The 15,821-nt window shown below is 51.4% G+C and overlaps 1 protein-coding gene across 2 annotated transcripts in view; it reads left to right on the top strand.

Moving 5' to 3' along the window:
- The window catches only part of SRGAP3 (SLIT-ROBO Rho GTPase activating protein 3), an 82,916-nt gene that overhangs the window by 62,769 nt on the left and 4,326 nt on the right, over window positions 1-15,821 (top strand). Inside the window, exons 11-21 of one of the 2 annotated variants that reach the window (XM_069027667.1) lie at window positions 1,991-2,018; window positions 6,089-6,119; window positions 6,766-6,826; window positions 7,228-7,305; window positions 8,320-8,454; window positions 9,784-9,889; window positions 10,156-10,383; window positions 11,336-11,415; window positions 13,408-13,588; window positions 14,141-14,290; window positions 14,739-15,066. In XM_069027667.1, coding sequence (XP_068883768.1) covers window positions 1,991-2,018; window positions 6,089-6,119; window positions 6,766-6,826; window positions 7,228-7,305; window positions 8,320-8,454; window positions 9,784-9,889; window positions 10,156-10,383; window positions 11,336-11,415; window positions 13,408-13,588; window positions 14,141-14,290; window positions 14,739-15,066 — 1,406 coding nt within the window. Of the gene's footprint in view, window positions 1-1,990; window positions 2,019-4,073; window positions 4,177-6,088; window positions 6,120-6,765; window positions 6,827-7,227; window positions 7,306-8,319; window positions 8,455-9,783; window positions 9,890-10,155; window positions 10,384-11,335; window positions 11,416-13,407; window positions 13,589-14,140; window positions 14,291-14,738; window positions 15,067-15,821 lie in introns of both variants that reach the window. The other variant, XM_069027666.1, reaches the window with a different exon arrangement.

The following is a 15,821-nucleotide window of genomic DNA, read 5'->3' as shown; positions in this document are numbered from 1 at the left end:
TAGTGACATGCAAAATCATGATTTCCTTGGAATATTACTCCTCCCACTTTTCTTTGGGAGTGCACATAGAGAAATCTCTTTGAATCTGATACTGTGTGCTGAAGTGCTGGATTACTTCTCCAGCAGCAGATTCCCACTCACTCCCACCCTCTACCTCTTTCCTTCCTCTCCCTCTTCTCCCCTGCTTTCTGCAGCCCTGACCTGGTGTTTTCCTGCCCTCGGTGCCATGTGTCTGTCACAGATTTGCAGCACCCTTGTTGATTCAACAGACTCCTTGACCCCTGGCCATACATATTTTGACTTGTCCTAAACAAGAACTGCAAGGACATCCTTGTTTTTAAACCAGTTTTCCCATAAGAGTCTTTCATTCTCCCAGATAGTTTCACAGATCTGTTTTAGAGCACGTGCACACAGGCTCCGCACAAAGCAGGGGCAGTGAGTGGCTCTGGGTGGGACCCACCACTGCTGGGATAGTGATGTCACCATGCCCCTGGGAGAAGATTTTAGCTCTTTAAAGCATCTAAACTAACTGAATTATTTCTGGTGTAAAGAAGATGGAGATGAGTTGGTATCCTGATTCAACAGGAGAGAATATATTTAAATGAAAACACAAAAATGGTCCATGGCCTTATTTTAACAATACAAAAATTGGAATCTTCATCTTAGAGTAAAAACAATAAATAATAAATAATGGCTTTTTGTTGGCTGCTTTGCCAAACATGTTTTCTTTGCCAGATTTATTTAACCTTAAAATCCACTTTCTGTGGTGTGCTCCACTCAGTGAAGACAGAGCCCAGTCAGGCACAGACTGTGAGCCCAGGGAAGGCTCAAGGGCCTGTAGGCAGGGCTGGCATACAGTGCTCGGGCTCCTGTGGACTGGGGCAAGAAATGAGTAATCTACTGAAGATTCACTTAATGCTGTGCTGCTTTCTTCCCCCAAAGCCACACTGCTGCTATGCTCAGGATGGAGATGCAGGGTCAGGCATTTCATTCTCCAGAGCTGTGCAGAAGCAGAAGATCCTCACATGAAGCTTTCCAAGCTTTTCCCAGGCCATGGGATCATCCTGCTCTGTAGGCTTTCAGCAAGTATTTAGCCCAGAAATACCAAGTGCTGTGTTTCAGCGTGAGCTGATTCTCATTAGGAAGGAGTCTGAATTTGCAAATCACGTGTGTGGAGTTCTTTGCTGTTTCAGTGAGGAATTGGCTCCCAGCTTGTTTTCTGCAGGTGCCAAGGGAAAGCAGGATGGAGGCATGTGCAGCCAAATACTTCCTTTTATGTGTTTTAGCAAGGGAAGAATAACTCAGCTTTCCTAGCCCTGGGAGACAGGCACAAAGAGGATGTGAAATTAGTTTAGTTTTTTTCAGTGGATTGACAAATACTGTAAAAAAGGAAGAGATCTAATCAGCAGGGATCTGCTTGCATTTATATAAGATCCAAGCACTAAAAATACACAAAGGGAATGGAAATATTGACAGTTGTAGAGTTTGCCTGATGGTGATTAGATGGACTGTTATCTCCCAGGAAAAGCTGGGGACCCAAATACTCTGTTGCTTTCAGGTGCTGTTCATGGCCCTGCGTGAGGCAGTTGGGTGATCTCTGTGGCCTCCCTGGGCTCCAGCCCCTCTTGGGCTGCCCTGTTCCTGCTGGGACTCAGCCTGTCCTACCTGTCCTGCCCAGGAGCCTGTGCTGTGGGCCTGCTGTGCCACTGGGTACACACATGGTGGATTTCACATGGCAAAGGAACTGGTGTTGTCAGTGGGAGCTGCAGATCCTTTCCCTCTCTTGTGGCTGGGTCTTGGATTTCTAATCTGTCTTTAATGGTGGGGGCACCAGGTGGGCATCTCTCCTCCCCAAATTCAGCTTCTCTCTGCCAGAATCCATTACCTTGGGTAACCAGCAGTGAGGGTGTGAGCACCTGCACAGCTGTGCTCTGCAGTCGTGTGGTGGTGGCTGATGTGGAGCGATGATGGGAACTTGTGTTTCTTACAGGTGAAAGAGCTGAGTGCGGAACAACCAGGTGAGCACTTTCTTCCCCTTACTTGCTCCTGAGGAGGGCTGGTGCTGGCAGGAGTGGGCTGTGGGAAGGGGGGTTTGCTTTGCTACTGGTGCAGCTTGGTGGGGTTCAGTTGCCCACCTCCAGCCCCCCTGTGTTGATGGGCTGGCAGTCCCCATGCCCCACATCCTGCTTCCCAGCTGCATGGCCTGGAATGCCTGGATCAGGGGGGTGACACACAGGCCCTTGGTTCTGCTGCAGTGTGGTTTCTGGCTGACTGGCTCTGGTGTGCCTGGATGTGCTTTGTCAGCACGGTGCAGTGCCCTGGAGCGTAGCTGAGATGGGGTTGTGTTTGGACAGGGTGACATGAAGGTGTCCACCCACTCCCTGCCATCCCTCTTCCTCTGAGGACTTTAATATGTCCCTGAAATGCTCTCCCAGCTCTGGTTGCTTTGCCTATGAGTGCAGAGCATGCCTGTATCACAGACTTCATCCCCCTACTGCAGGGGGTGGGGCTGGGGTAAATGTGACTGAGAGGAGGCTTTGATCCGTGTCCAGTCCGTGAAGCTTCTCCACAGAGCTCCAGTGGCTTGCTAGGAGTGTGCTGGTGTTCTGGCAGTGAGACATAGGCCAGCAGAGCCTCCAAACTGCTCCCTAGAACACGCACAGCCTCTCTGTGTGTGAGCTTGTTCCAACCTTGTTTGTATTTAATAAAATTTATAATACCGGCAAAAAAAAGCTCCATTCCCTCTTAGAAGTGGTGAAGCAGATGGTGCAGCCTGGGCTGCCGTGCCAGGCAGGAAGGAGGCTCCTTGTGCTGCTGGCACTGGGCCGAGTGGCGTCAGGGCTGGGCACCCAGTGGGGCACCGAGGTGCTGTGAGGACAGAGAGGGACCTGCAGAGAGCAGGGGCTGTGCAGTGTGTGGCTGCCCAGGTGCACTCCGAGGAGCTGTCCGTGGCCCTGCTCACCAGTCCCTGCCAGGTCAGCTGTCAGAGCAGCCGCCCCTCAGTGCCATTGCTGCCTCTGGGCACAGGGGAGCTGCCCCAACAGCCTGGGCCCGGATGTGTGTGCAGGTCCCTGGCTGGGGGCTGCAGGCACAGCCCCTGCAGTGTGAGGGGCAGGGATGCTCCAGTGGGCAGCAGTCACCTCTGCTCCTCAGGTACCCCTCGAAGGAGTGGTTGGAAGCTGTAGGAGTGTAGAGTCGAGGTTGCTCAATTAGAGGCATCTGATTAAGGAACCAGCAGGTGATGTCAGTGGGAGCTGCAGACCCTTTCCCTCTCCTGTGGCTGAGTCCTGCTGTCCCCTTTGCACCAAGCTTTGTGTACAGTGTCCATGTTATTCCATGAGGACTCCTGCATGAAGGCTCCCAGCACCCAGTTTTGTGTGTGTTTGCAGTTGTGTTCTTTCCCCTACAGACAGTAGGGCCTGGGGCAGAGGGTAGGGCAGAAATCTGTTTGGGATTTTGTGGTGTTTTTCTCCTTTTTCTAGATCTAGACACTGAATGTCCTTCATTATCCAAAGAAATTGGACTGGGAATAGCATTAATGGGAGCAGCCCTCCAGTGTCCTCAGTACTGCACTGAAACCTGTCACAAGCTTCCCTGGCTTCTTGGTCACTAGCAGTGGCAGGGTCATTCCCCTCCCTGGGATTCCAAACAGAAGTTAGACACGGGAAGGTGGAGGTGTTCCCATTGTCCTCATTCAGGAACTTTCTGTGAGCAGAAGGAAATCTGTTTGGGAACAAAAAGGAATACCCCAGTGTTTTCTAGGGTAGCTGAGGTTTATATCCCCTCAGCTGCTCTTGGTTCCTTTTTGGGCTGAGGGAGTGCTGAGCTGTGGTGGTGGGAGGCAGGTGTTAAATCCAGCTGACCACCAATGCCTTTGGTTTCCTGCTGGAGCGGTGTCCATGTGGGATACACCAGTGTGAGTGGCTGCAGGGTGTGTGGAGCTACACGTCAAATCCTCACAGAAGGATTTTTCTGTTTGATTTTTTATTCTCAGTTTTAACCTGTGAGATCTCACCCTGTCATTGCATTTATGTTGGTGTTTTGTTGATTTATTTTGTTCCATTTTCTCCCAGGCCCCCATGTCTTCCCCCTAAGCCACAGAAAATGAGGAGACCTAGGCCTCTCTCAGTCTATAATCATAAACTCTTTAACGGCAATATGGAAACATTCATTAAGGTACTTGCTGGCTTGCAGTAGGAGTGTCTGTGAACGCTGGGAATGGAATGGTGGCTTTCCTGTCCTGGCTGCTTGCCATCCTCAGGGGGTCCCTCCAGCCCGTCTGCAGCCTCTGCCTCGGTGATGATTTCTCTCCATAGCTTCCCTCGTACATTCCTGGTGTTCCCTGTCCCATCAACTCTGTGCCCCAGACCAGGGCAGCAGGGAGGGCCCATGGCTGGTGGCCACGTGCAGTATGAGGCAGTCCTGGCTGAGTGTTCTCATTGTCCTGCTGCTTCTACCCATCCTGAGAAAAAAGATTACACAAGCTCAGCCCAGCCCTCAAAGGATCAACAGACATCCCCTCTTCCCCTTTTCCACATGGTTTTGGTGGCCATCCGTCCTTGTGGCTGAGAAGGAAGATAAAATGTCTCATAAGCCCCCAGAAAGTGTCTCCCACTTTCAAGGATTGTCAGCCTGGGGTAGAAATCCTGTTGTATGGGTGGCCATGTTGGAGGGCAGACAGGAGATCCTCAGCCTTACACAAAAATACATCAATAACAACCAGCCCAGCTGTCTCATCCCCTGCCAGCTGCTGACAGGTGATGTCCTATGCAGCCTGGGGCTTACTGAGGTCTGAAGGGCCCTTCCCACAGCCCAGAGTAGGCACTAACCTTTGGGGAGGACAGGTGACCTTGTCCCTGCAGAGTCACCATCCTGTCTGGGAGGCCATGACCTCAGAATGCTGCAGGGGAAGGGACTCAGTGGCCTGCATGCTGACCAGCCCACGCCAGGGCCAGCGCCTGGGCTCACCATCCAGCCTCGGAGCAGTCATTCCTAGACAGCTGCCGAGGGGTCTCCTCCAGACCAGCGCTGGTAATGTATAGCATGGGGCTGTCATCCGTGGGACAGAGTATTCCTTTCGATATGGTGGGGTGAACTTGGATGAACTCAGTTAATCCCAGTGCATCTCAGTGTAAGGGACATTTGGCACTGCTCATCCTAGGAAATCACCCAGAAGGAAGGTTTGAAAAGCAGAATGAAGAGCTGTGGATGTGGGATTTGTCCCAAAGGATGCCTCCAACTATCCCACTGCCAGTCCTCCAAACCCTGCCATTAGCTGTGGAATGGCTGTGGGAAGGATTTCCAAAGGCAGTGATGCTATTCCAGTGGCAGTGTTTAATCCTGTTCTGGAGAAAGCTTCAGTGAAAACACTGTAGGAAGCAGTAATGATGAACTGTTGGATTAGGTGACTAATAGGCATCATCTGGCTGGGGTTTATTCCCTCAGGCTCGGCCCTGAGTCTCAGGGCAGTCTGTACACAGTGCCAGCACAGAGAGTACTGGCCCTGCTGGCAAAGCCTGTAATCCCGTTAGGATTTGTGATTACTCCTGACTTAAACTGGTTTTTAAAAAAGTAATGCTCATTAAATCCCAGCCTGTTCATCACTGAGAAGGAGGAATTGCCTGCTCTAGAAATCCATCTGAGCAGGAGTGTCCCGTGCTAGCAAAGACCCCTCAGGGGACGGCTGACTGCCCCTGGGATGTACGGCCTCACAGGCAGCTGGGCCACTGGCAGCTGCCCAGTTGTCCCCTGGTCACCCAGTGCCCCCATGGCTGCCCAGTGCCCCCTCAGAGCCTTGCCTGTGCTCCAGGCAAGGTCTGGCCTTGTCCTCAGGCTCCTGGGAACGCCACAGGTTCAGAGAGGGAGGAAATCAAGAGGCTGTCCCTGCAGGTTGCTGAGGCTGGGGTGCAGCGTGCCGAAGGGGTTTGGGTGGGAGCGTGGACATCCCAAAGGCCTGTGTTGGCCCTTGCCAAGCTGCCATTGCATTTGAGCGTTCATGGCCTCCGAAGGAGATGCTTACCTCTAACTGAACTTACCCCTGCTTAATCTGTTCTCTTTTTTCCACTCTGCTGCTTTTTTGTGTGCTCAGAGGAAGGAGGAATGCGCGAACGAGGAATCAGGTACTTACTGGAGGCCCATCTGTGAGACAAAGGGAATTGCCAGAGATGCCACTGTGCTCTGCTGGAAAAACAGCCAGAATCCCAAAGAGAAATGTGTCCACTTGGGCTGTCAGACATGGCCCATGGTCCCCTTGAGCTTCTGCCACCAGGGGCCTGGGGAGAAGCCAGAACTCTTCACTGGTTCAGACTCAGGCACTTCATTCCATGCACAGTGGTGGTTATTCGGTTTTTTAGCACCTGCTGACAATGGCTGTTTCCTTTGGTGGAAATAATGTTGTAAGCTGTGTTACTGGAAGCTTATTCCACCAGCCAGGTGTAGCACAAGTTTTATTTTAGCTCAGCATTCCACCTTCGGGGTGGAATAGCTGTGATCCCTCACGGCAGTTCCTTATCTGAGCCAGAGAGGGAGCAGCAATATTTCACACACCTTAGTGACAGCTTTCTTGTGTGTTTTTGGCTGCACACAGTATCCTCAGCGCTCTTCGATGGCTCCATGTTTGTAACAGCTCCTTTCCCTGCCTGTCCTCTTACTAAACTCCCCAGCACTAATTTTCAAATCTCTGGTTTTGCAATCTTTAATGCATTTCCCATGCTTTGTTAGCAATAAACCAGTAATTTTTCCTCTTTTTCCTTTCCTTTCCTGAAGGATTCGGGACAGGCCATTCCACTTGTCGTAGAAAGCTGCATCCGCTACATCAATCTGTATGGTAAGTAGGCTCAGTACATCCACAGAAACCTTCTGCCAAGGAATAAAGTACTTGAGTGAGCAGTGAGATCCAGCAGATCGCAGGGGTGCCTGCACTCCATTCTCCATGGGCTTGGGTTATAATTCCAATGGCATTGGCTGTGATGCAGCATTGGATGAGTGGCAAATAGTGAGGTTTTGCTAGCATGTACCCAGGTTAAATTGTTCACTCAGGCCACGAGCTCTTTCAGCACCCTGATCTGGGGCCTTGGTTGGAGAATATGAGCAGAAGTGAGATGGAGCAGGCTGTCCCTGCTTGGTCCAAGCCTGTCTGGTACATCGACTCCTGGGTTCTGCTGTTTTTACCTGCAGGTATTGCCCCACAGTTCCAGGAATCTCTCCTAAAGTGTTGTTCTCTTCCAGGCCTCCAGCAACAGGGCATCTTCAGAGTCCCTGGCTCCCAGGTGGAAGTCAACGATATCAAGAACTCATTTGAGAGAGGTGTGTAGCTGGGGTGTGCAGATACAGCAGGATGCCCTGTCCAAGCAGGGATCCTTGGTGGGAGTTGGTGTGTGCTGGCTGCATTAGCCATGGTGTAAAGCCTGTGTAAATCCCTTTCTGCTACGAGACATGAGAAGGTTTTATCCCTTCTGGATTTCTCAGTGTTGTGTCTCTGGGAATAGCAAAGAGTCACCCAGGGAAGGAGTATGAGAAGTAGGGGTACATGCAGATGTCTTTTCCACAGTCATTAAAAACACAAGAGTCATAAAAGACTTTGCTGGGGATCCTTGTTCATCCTTCCTGCAGCAGTTTGCCAAGGGATGCACAGCATCCCTGCCTGTACCTGGTGGCAGTGCTGGCTGTGGAGGTGCCAGTAAATCTGTTGAGAAAATCACATTCAGGGTGCCAGGCTGGTGAGAAAGGGAAAGCAGTCCTGCTGTCCTGGGTGGAGAGACAGGGACAGTCCTGCTGGGAATAGTGACCCTTAATCCTTGAGCAGCATTGGAAGGATCGGGGTGAAGGTGGATGGGGTAATGGATAAGGGAGTGTTGGGATTGTCAAAGGCTGGAGGATTTGCATATCCAATTTAAGACTAATTAGTATCCAGATTTCTGGGGCACTGAAAGCCTTTCATAGGTGTGGGTCAGTACAAAGCTGTCCAGAACCACTGGGTCTCTTCCAGGGGTGTAATTATATCCTCCAGCCAAGCCTCTCCTCTCAGGCTCTCACTTGCTGTCATTCAGACCACCTCAGCTTTCCGGGCTGGTGCTGTAAATGCAAATTTGCTGGACTGGAGACTGTGAAGGAGAGACAACCAATACCATCCTTGTCCTCAGGAAAGGTTTGAAATCCCCCAGTAAAACTGGTTTTCAGGAAAAGTCAGCATTGCCATTGCACATGAGGAGGGTTTCTGCACCCTGGGAATTTTGGGTGTTCCACTAAATGAGGAAAACCACTTGTTGAGTTAGTCCAGCTTGATGCTGATGCTGGACATAAAACCTTTTCTCTGGGCAGGTGAAGACCCCCTTGCTGATGATCAGAATGAACGAGACATTAACTCAGTGGCTGGAGTCTTGAAGCTGTATTTCCGAGGACTGGAAAACCCCCTCTTTCCTAAGGAAAGGTTTCAAGATTTGATATCTACTATAAGTAAGTACATGTGACAGCTCTTCGTGGAGAACTGGGTGGGACAAGAGAAATACTAACACACATAAACACAGGCTGCACACTTGGTGTCCCAGCCTAAGCAGGGTGAAGGACTTTTCCTTTTATTCTTGGAGGGCTGGGGCTTTATGTGGAAGTTCCTCAAAGGCACATGGGCAATAGACAGGTCAAAAGGCACTTTGCAGCGGCCACATGGAGCTGTCCTCATGTGTGCAGTGGTGATGGTTACCCCCGTTAATTCCTGAATTATGCCCAGTTGGAACATTTTGCTCAGTGAGAAAGGCAAGTGCTTTGAGAGTTTATTCCTCTAGGTGTCAAAACAGATCTCTATTGTCATAGGGTTTTATCCAGTTTGTATTTAGTTGTTTTAACAAACATCCTCTTACGTAAAACCAAACTGAAGAAGTAGAGAACCCAGCGGGCAATGATGGGATAAATCAAATGGAAAAATTCCCCACATTAAATACTATAAAGCTATCCATCTTGGCACTGAGGTGGGATTTAGCTCAGAATTTTGATTAAATGGCATCCCAGCTACATGTTGTCAGTGAATTTTATTGTGATTAGCAAATGGCATAGTTTGAGCTAGAGCAACACTTCTGTGTGATCTGCCTGCTCCAGAAAAGCTCTGGTGCTTGTCCTCTGCTTCCTGTGAAACAGCAGCCACAGGATTAACTCTCTACAGAACACAGGGATAGCTTAGGGCAGGACAGCCCTGAGTCACCTCCTTCCCAAGGGAGGGAGCAGGTGTCTGATGGCAGCTCCGGGCTCTATGCACCCCTGTGGAGTGGGGAGCAGCAAATCTGAGAGTACTGACTCAGCACTGGTTCAGCTAACCTATTTCCTAGGAATTTCTAATTCCTGTTCAGAGCAGTAGGAGACAGGAGTGGAAGGGCTCTGAAGGATCCAATGCATAGCCCAAAAGAGCAACACGAATAAAAACCTCATTTAAAAATCTGCCCTAGAAAACAGTGCTCTGTTTTCTGTGCCACATTGACTCAGGCTTTTGAGGAACAGAGGAGTTGTTGAGGAATGAAATAAATAATGCATAAACATTTATTTTAAAAATAAACCCACGGAAATGTCTTTATATGGTCTTTATGCTGAATCTGAACGTACAAATTCCCCTCTGGAGGAGCAGTGTGCCCCATTCTCTTCCTGCACCTTAGTGCCAAACTCATGGATGACCTCTGGAGACAGGTGTTTGTTTTCCTCTCTTACTGGGCCACTAGATCTGGAACAAGTCCCTCTGGTGCTGAGCTGTCTGGTCCTGAGAAAGTTTTAAAGGATGTGCTTTCTGTCCATGTGTTCCAGAAATTGAGAACCCTGCAGAGAGAGTGCACCAGATCCAGCAGATCATTGTCACTCTGCCTCGGGCTGTCATCGTGGTCATGAGATACCTCTTTGCTTTCCTTAACCAGTGAGTCTGTTTTCCTGCTTCGCCAAGCTTCTCCTTGCCACCCCTTTTGCCGGGGCTTCCCCGTCTTTGCTGCCCGAGTTCTCTCTGGTGTTGCCATGTGGAGCTGTGCTTGGCTTCTTCCCCAGCCTTGCTGGGCCGTGGCTGTGTGTCTGGGGAAGGGGGCAGCTCGCTGACGATGTGTCCTGGGCCGGTGGGGGTTGGTGGTGGGAGGTTTTCCAAGCGAGCGGGAATGAGGCACGGCAGCTCCCTCACACATGTGCTTGCAGCTTGTCACAGTACAGCGATGAGAACATGATGGATCCCTACAACCTGGCCATCTGCTTCGGGCCCACGCTGATGCACATTCCTGATGGGCAGGATCCGGTGTCCTGCCAGGCCCATGTCAATGAGGTCATCAAAACCATCATCATTCACCACGAGGGCATCTTCCCCAGCCACCGAGAGTTGGAAGGGCCTGTCTATGAGAAGTGCATGACCGGAGGGGAGGAGTACTGGTGAGCTCTCTGCAGGGTTCCTGGGTACAAACGCCTGCATCAGGCCAAGAGGCTCTTGCACGCTGAACCGTTTGATTTAGTGTTAGCAGTCAAAACAGGCAGTTTCACCAGATACTTCATTTTCTTGTATTAGAAAACCTCAGTAAAAAACATCAGAAGAAACTTTTTCCAGTGCAAATACTAGTATTGATGAAGATTTTTTGAGTTGCAGATCCACAGAAGCATGTTCAACGAAACAGAATTTTAGGTCAATTCTATCTAAATTCCTGCTAGGCTGGGAATTTTGAGTAAAGTCCCATAGTTCCATCATAACTTGCTGGTTGGATGAAATCCCTCAGCCCGAGGTTAACCCAAACCTTCCAGTTCCCTTTGTTGCTGGAATTCTAACCCAGCATTCAGGTCTGGGTTTAACAAACCAGGATCAATAACAGACTTGAGCTGATTTTCTACAAATTTCATACATTTCTGAGACCTCACCGTGCCTGATACTAGTCACCTGCCACCATCCTTCCTGGTGCAGCAGAGGATAAAATGCTAAAGCTCACGGTGAATTAGGGAATGGGACATTTAACTTGGTGTCACTTTGTGTTAGTTTTGCCAAACTCTACTAAATAGACACAAGAGCCGACAGAATGTGACATTCTGGGCCTGGCGTTCGTGGTGCAGGTGTTTGCTGTTCTCAGAGCAAGTTTGGAGATACGCTGTGATTTGAAATCGTAGAATCAGAGAATCACAGAATCAGTTAGCTTGGAAAAGACCTCCAAGATCGAGTCTAACCTTTGACCAAACCACCACCTTGTTGCCTAGACATGTCCAGTCATTTCTTGTACACCTCCAGGGATGGGGTCTCCACCACCTCCCTGGGCAGCATCTCCCTCAACACATGAGGTGTGCTGAGTGCATTGGGAGCAGTGCCATTTGTTGTGTGACAGCCTGATGTGTTTCTTTGCAGTGACAGCCCGCACAGCGAGCCGGGCACCATTGATGAAGTGGACCACGACAACGGGACAGAGCCGCACACCAGTGATGATGGTGAGCAGGGTGTGAGCAGGGGCTGGGTCCGTGTCAGCAGAGCCATGCCTGCAGGAGAGCAGCGAGCACTGCGGGATAGAGGCTGGACGGGCTGGCTGCTGGCAGGGCTGGGCTGGAGCAGGAGGCAGCACTGTGCTTCCTGCGTCCCAGCAACACCAGCCATGAGGGGGAGTTTGGGAAATGCCGTGGGCACCGCTGTGGGGCAGGGAACCATGGCAGGGCTTGGGAGGGCCCTGGGGAGCTGAGCACCTTCTGCTTCTGACAGCTGCTGCTGCCTCGGCTGCATCCTGCCTCGGCAGAACACGTCTGCCCTGTGAGGCCTGCGGGCAGGAGGATGGGCTCACCTGGCAAGCGGGGCCACGGGAGGAGGAATGGCACAGGGAAGGGCACGCGAGGCCAGGCGGCTCCGGGCACAGGGAAGGGCAAGCAGGGCCGGGCGGCTCCAGGCCTGCTCTCAGCTCCAGGCAGGAGCCGACAGGCCTGGCAGAGGGAGGCAAGGGAGCTGCTGTGCAGCCAATTTCACACTTGGGTGGCCACGTTAATGGCTCCGATTGGGGTTTCCGAGTGATTAACTGTGGTGCCAAGTGTACAGCAGAGGAACGGCTTTGTGAATTTACATATTCCCTCTCCCCCTTGCCCTGCTGGTAGCCCAGCATTGTGTCAGGGCTGTAGGAGCCCTTCTGGCTCTGTCTCCTCCATAACATTTCCTGTTGATCCTCTTGTGGTGTTCCCAGACACTCTGCCCTCATGTGGGGGTTGCTTAAGGTGGGGAAGATGAATCTGCTGAAGTGGCCTGGCCTGTCGCAGGTGGGGATGGAATAGGGCAGAGGTCCAATGCAGCATCTCCCGTGTCCTTTGGTGTCCCCCTTCTCCATGTGGGTTTGGTCCCTAAGCAGAGTGTTGGTTCACACAGTGATGGTTGCTGAGCCCACAGTCATCGATGGGGCAGAGCAAGTTTCTGTGTTTAATCAGAATGTGCAGATCTGGAGGAACTGGGCAGGCTTGCCCTGTTTTGTTTTGTCCTTTTCTGTCTGCCAGTGTCCAGGTGGGGATTGAAATGATCCAGTCTCGTATAATCAAGGCACGTTAATGCTCCGACAGTGGCAGGGGCAGCTGGGGAGTGGCAGCAGTCTGCTACCCAAGCAAGGCAGAGTGTGGGTCACTGTGGTTAGTGAGGAGAGAGACACTGTTGCTGCTTTGCAGTTGTTGCAATGGTTTCTTCAGGATTCAGTGTTCCCCAGCTGGAAACAGATTGGCATTTTCACAGGCTCCTCCGTGCTGGGTGCCCCAGCAGCTCCTGCTGTGATGCCCTTGGCCAGAGGCTTAGAGGACCCTGTGTGCTCATGACCTTCCAAAGTGAAGTTCTGCCTCAGCCCTCCTGTATTTCAGGCCCTGAGCTCCCAGTTTGAGAGTCACAGGTGTTTGGTAGAGTTCACATTAGGAAAAGTGGGGTAGCAGTGAGGCAGGGTGCTGCAGATGGTGGGGTGCAGAGCAGCTGTCTGGCTGGAGCTGGTATCATTATTTCCATGGGGATCCCCAAAGGGGCATTAGTTGTTCATCGGTAATTCAGGCCAAACTGTCTTCAGGATAAGGAAGGGAAGAGAAGGTAAGTGGGGTTTGATCACAGCATCTGACACAGCTTGGCAAAATCTCAGGCTGGAGGATAATGGGGTTCTGTAACCAAAGGCAGAAAATGGGAGTGTGGGTGAGGATGCCATATGCACAGAGGGAGATTCCTGCTGCTCCCCATCTGGTTTGTAGCTGTTTGTAATTGCCGGTGGTTTGTGAGTCTGAGAGAGGTCCCAGAAAGGCTGGAACAACAATAAGAATTGATCAGTCTGGAAACAAGAAGGCCTGTGCTCAGTGTCAGATGCTCTGGGGACGCTGGGCAGCAGCAGCAGTGCTGCTCTGGTGAGATGGCTCTTTTGGGTTCATCTTCCCTTGTGGTAGCTGAACTGAGCTGCTCTCTTGCTGTGCCTCTCTCCTGTGCAGAGGTGGAGCAGATTGAAGCCATAGCCAAGTTTGACTACATTGGACGATCTCCACGGGAGCTCTCATTCAAGAAAGGGGCCTCACTCCTGCTGTACCATCGGGCGTCGGAAGACTGGTGGGAAGGGAGACACAATGGGGTGGATGGGCTCATTCCCCACCAGTACATCGTGGTGCAAGACATGTGAGTAAAGTGGTGAGGGTTGTTAAAATCCTATACTTGCACAAGGTCCACTTCAGTCACCTAAAATAATCAGTCAGTTTTGCTGAGGTTTAATGACTTTGGTGAGAAATCTGGGCCTGTTCACTTCTCCCTGTCCATGTATTGGCTCCATTTTTTTCTCATTCAGGCTGATAAGGACAAGTACTAAACACTGTACCTCAGTGTACCTGGACCCCATCTCTCATGGACTCCCCAAAGTGATGTGACCCAGGCTTCCCACTGGCCTTCCCCCTTTGAGCGTTGACCTGGATAGTTTGGTGCTCACCTGGCCTGTGGGCAGATCCCAGGGCCCTTTGCAGGTGCTGTTTCTATTATAAGTACAGAGGGGATGTAGCAGGGGATGTGGAGGAAGATGTGCACTGTTTCCAAGCTCCCAGTGAAGTTGTGGCCTTGGTCCAGCTCCTTGTTAACAAAGTGGGAGCTGCTGGAGTGGTGATGCTTGGATTCACGTGGCATCTGGGCCCTGGCTCCCCAGGGCACAGCCCTGTCCCTGATGTGGTCTCCTTTCCCTAGGGATGATGCGTTCTCCGACAGCCTGAGCCAGAAGGCGGACAGCGAGGCGAGCAGCGGGCCACTGCTGGATGATAAAGCCTCCTCCAAGAATGACATCCAGTCGCCAACAGATCATATCATGGACTATGGCTTTGGGGGAGTGATGGGCAGGTAACTCATTTTCCTGTGATCATGGAGGTGGTTGCTGTCACAGGTGTGAACAGTCGGTGTGTGGGGTAGGGCAGGATGAGAGGGAAGGCTCTAGTAAGCACTGCAGGATAATATGAGCATGGAGGGGGTTTCATGTGCACTGCTAGTGGGGATTTAATATGTACAGAGGGGGGCCCTAAGCAACCTGTTCTAGTGGAAGGTGTCCCTGCCCATGGCAGGGGGTTGAAACAAGATGACCTTTGAGGTCTCTTGCAATCCAAACTACTCTTACAATTTGATGCTGTCCCTTTCTTGGTACTAGCTGAAATATTTGTCTTCCCCCTTGCTTGAGTCTTCTGAAGCTGGAGGGCTCGAGTTTGGTTTGAGCTGAACAATTTTCTTGCAGCATGTGGCCAGCCACGGTCAGGCTGGCAGACGCTGACCCGCTGTTGTGCTGGATTCTTTGCAGAGTGCGACTGAGGTCTGATGGTGCGGCCATCCCCCGGCGCCGCAGCGGCGGGGACACCCACAGCCCGCCCCGAGGGATGGGGCCTGGCATAGACACCCCTCCTCGAGCAGCAGCCTGCCCCAGCAGCCCCCACAAGATCCCCCTCAACAGGGGCAGGATCGAGAGTCCTGAGAAGCGCAGGATGGCGACGTTCGGCAGCGCAGGCAGCATCAATTTCCCAGACAGGAAGGCCCTGGCTGACAGCCACCCACTGAGATCGACCTGTGGATCCACCCGGCACAGCAGTCTTGGAGATCAGAAATCTCTGGAAGCAGAAGCTCTTGCTGAGGTAAGAGGGCTGGGAAAGGACCAAGAGGCTGAAGGGGGAACTCACTAGGGAGTGCCCAGAGCCCCTTCACCTCAGACATTGTCACGGTGCTGCTGTCACAGCTGTTACCCAACTGTGTTGGGTTGTTGTTGTAAAAGATGCTAACTCAGCTGATGTAAATTTTCACCTTGAAGCCTGTGGGGCTGCTGGGCTTGGGAATATTTTCACTCATCATCTGAGCAGCTTAATAGAATGAATTGGAGCTAACTTGATAATTATTTCCCTTCAGCTGAACTTTACCTGAGGCTTAGCGAGCATTTTGTAGGTGTTATAAAATAAGGACTTGTCTACACCAGAACAGCATTAACTAGAGTGACTTTTCAGCACTTGACTCTGGTGCCTTAAGTTACTTCTCCCATGGTCTTGCTGAGTTAGTGGCCTTAATTAAGTTAAGGTGAATTTAAGTAAATCCAAACTAGGGCCTCTCCATTTGTGCAGGAGACCCCAGCCGTAGGCAGTGTAGCTAGTTCTCTGTGCATGGGCACTTCTGGTTGAACTGCGTTCACCTTCTGGGGGATCCTTGTGGACAGACTGTGGAGGCTGGAGGTGGGTGGGTGGTGAGGGGCTGGAGCCAATCTCTCCTCAGCTGCCTCAGGCCTTGTTGCTGCCTCTCGTATATCCATGGCAAGCTGCTGTCATGCCACTCACTCGATAAACATCCCTGTGCGTGTCCCTGCCACGTGCCAATGTCCTGTGGGCACAGGGACAGCAGAGGC

Source organism: Aphelocoma coerulescens, chromosome 12 (genome assembly GCF_041296385.1).
Source record: "Aphelocoma coerulescens isolate FSJ_1873_10779 chromosome 12, UR_Acoe_1.0, whole genome shotgun sequence".
Taxonomy (NCBI): domain Eukaryota; kingdom Metazoa; phylum Chordata; class Aves; order Passeriformes; family Corvidae; genus Aphelocoma; species Aphelocoma coerulescens.
The sequence above is the reverse complement of the archived record's forward strand: the minus strand, read 5'-3'. Positions and strand labels throughout refer to the sequence as shown.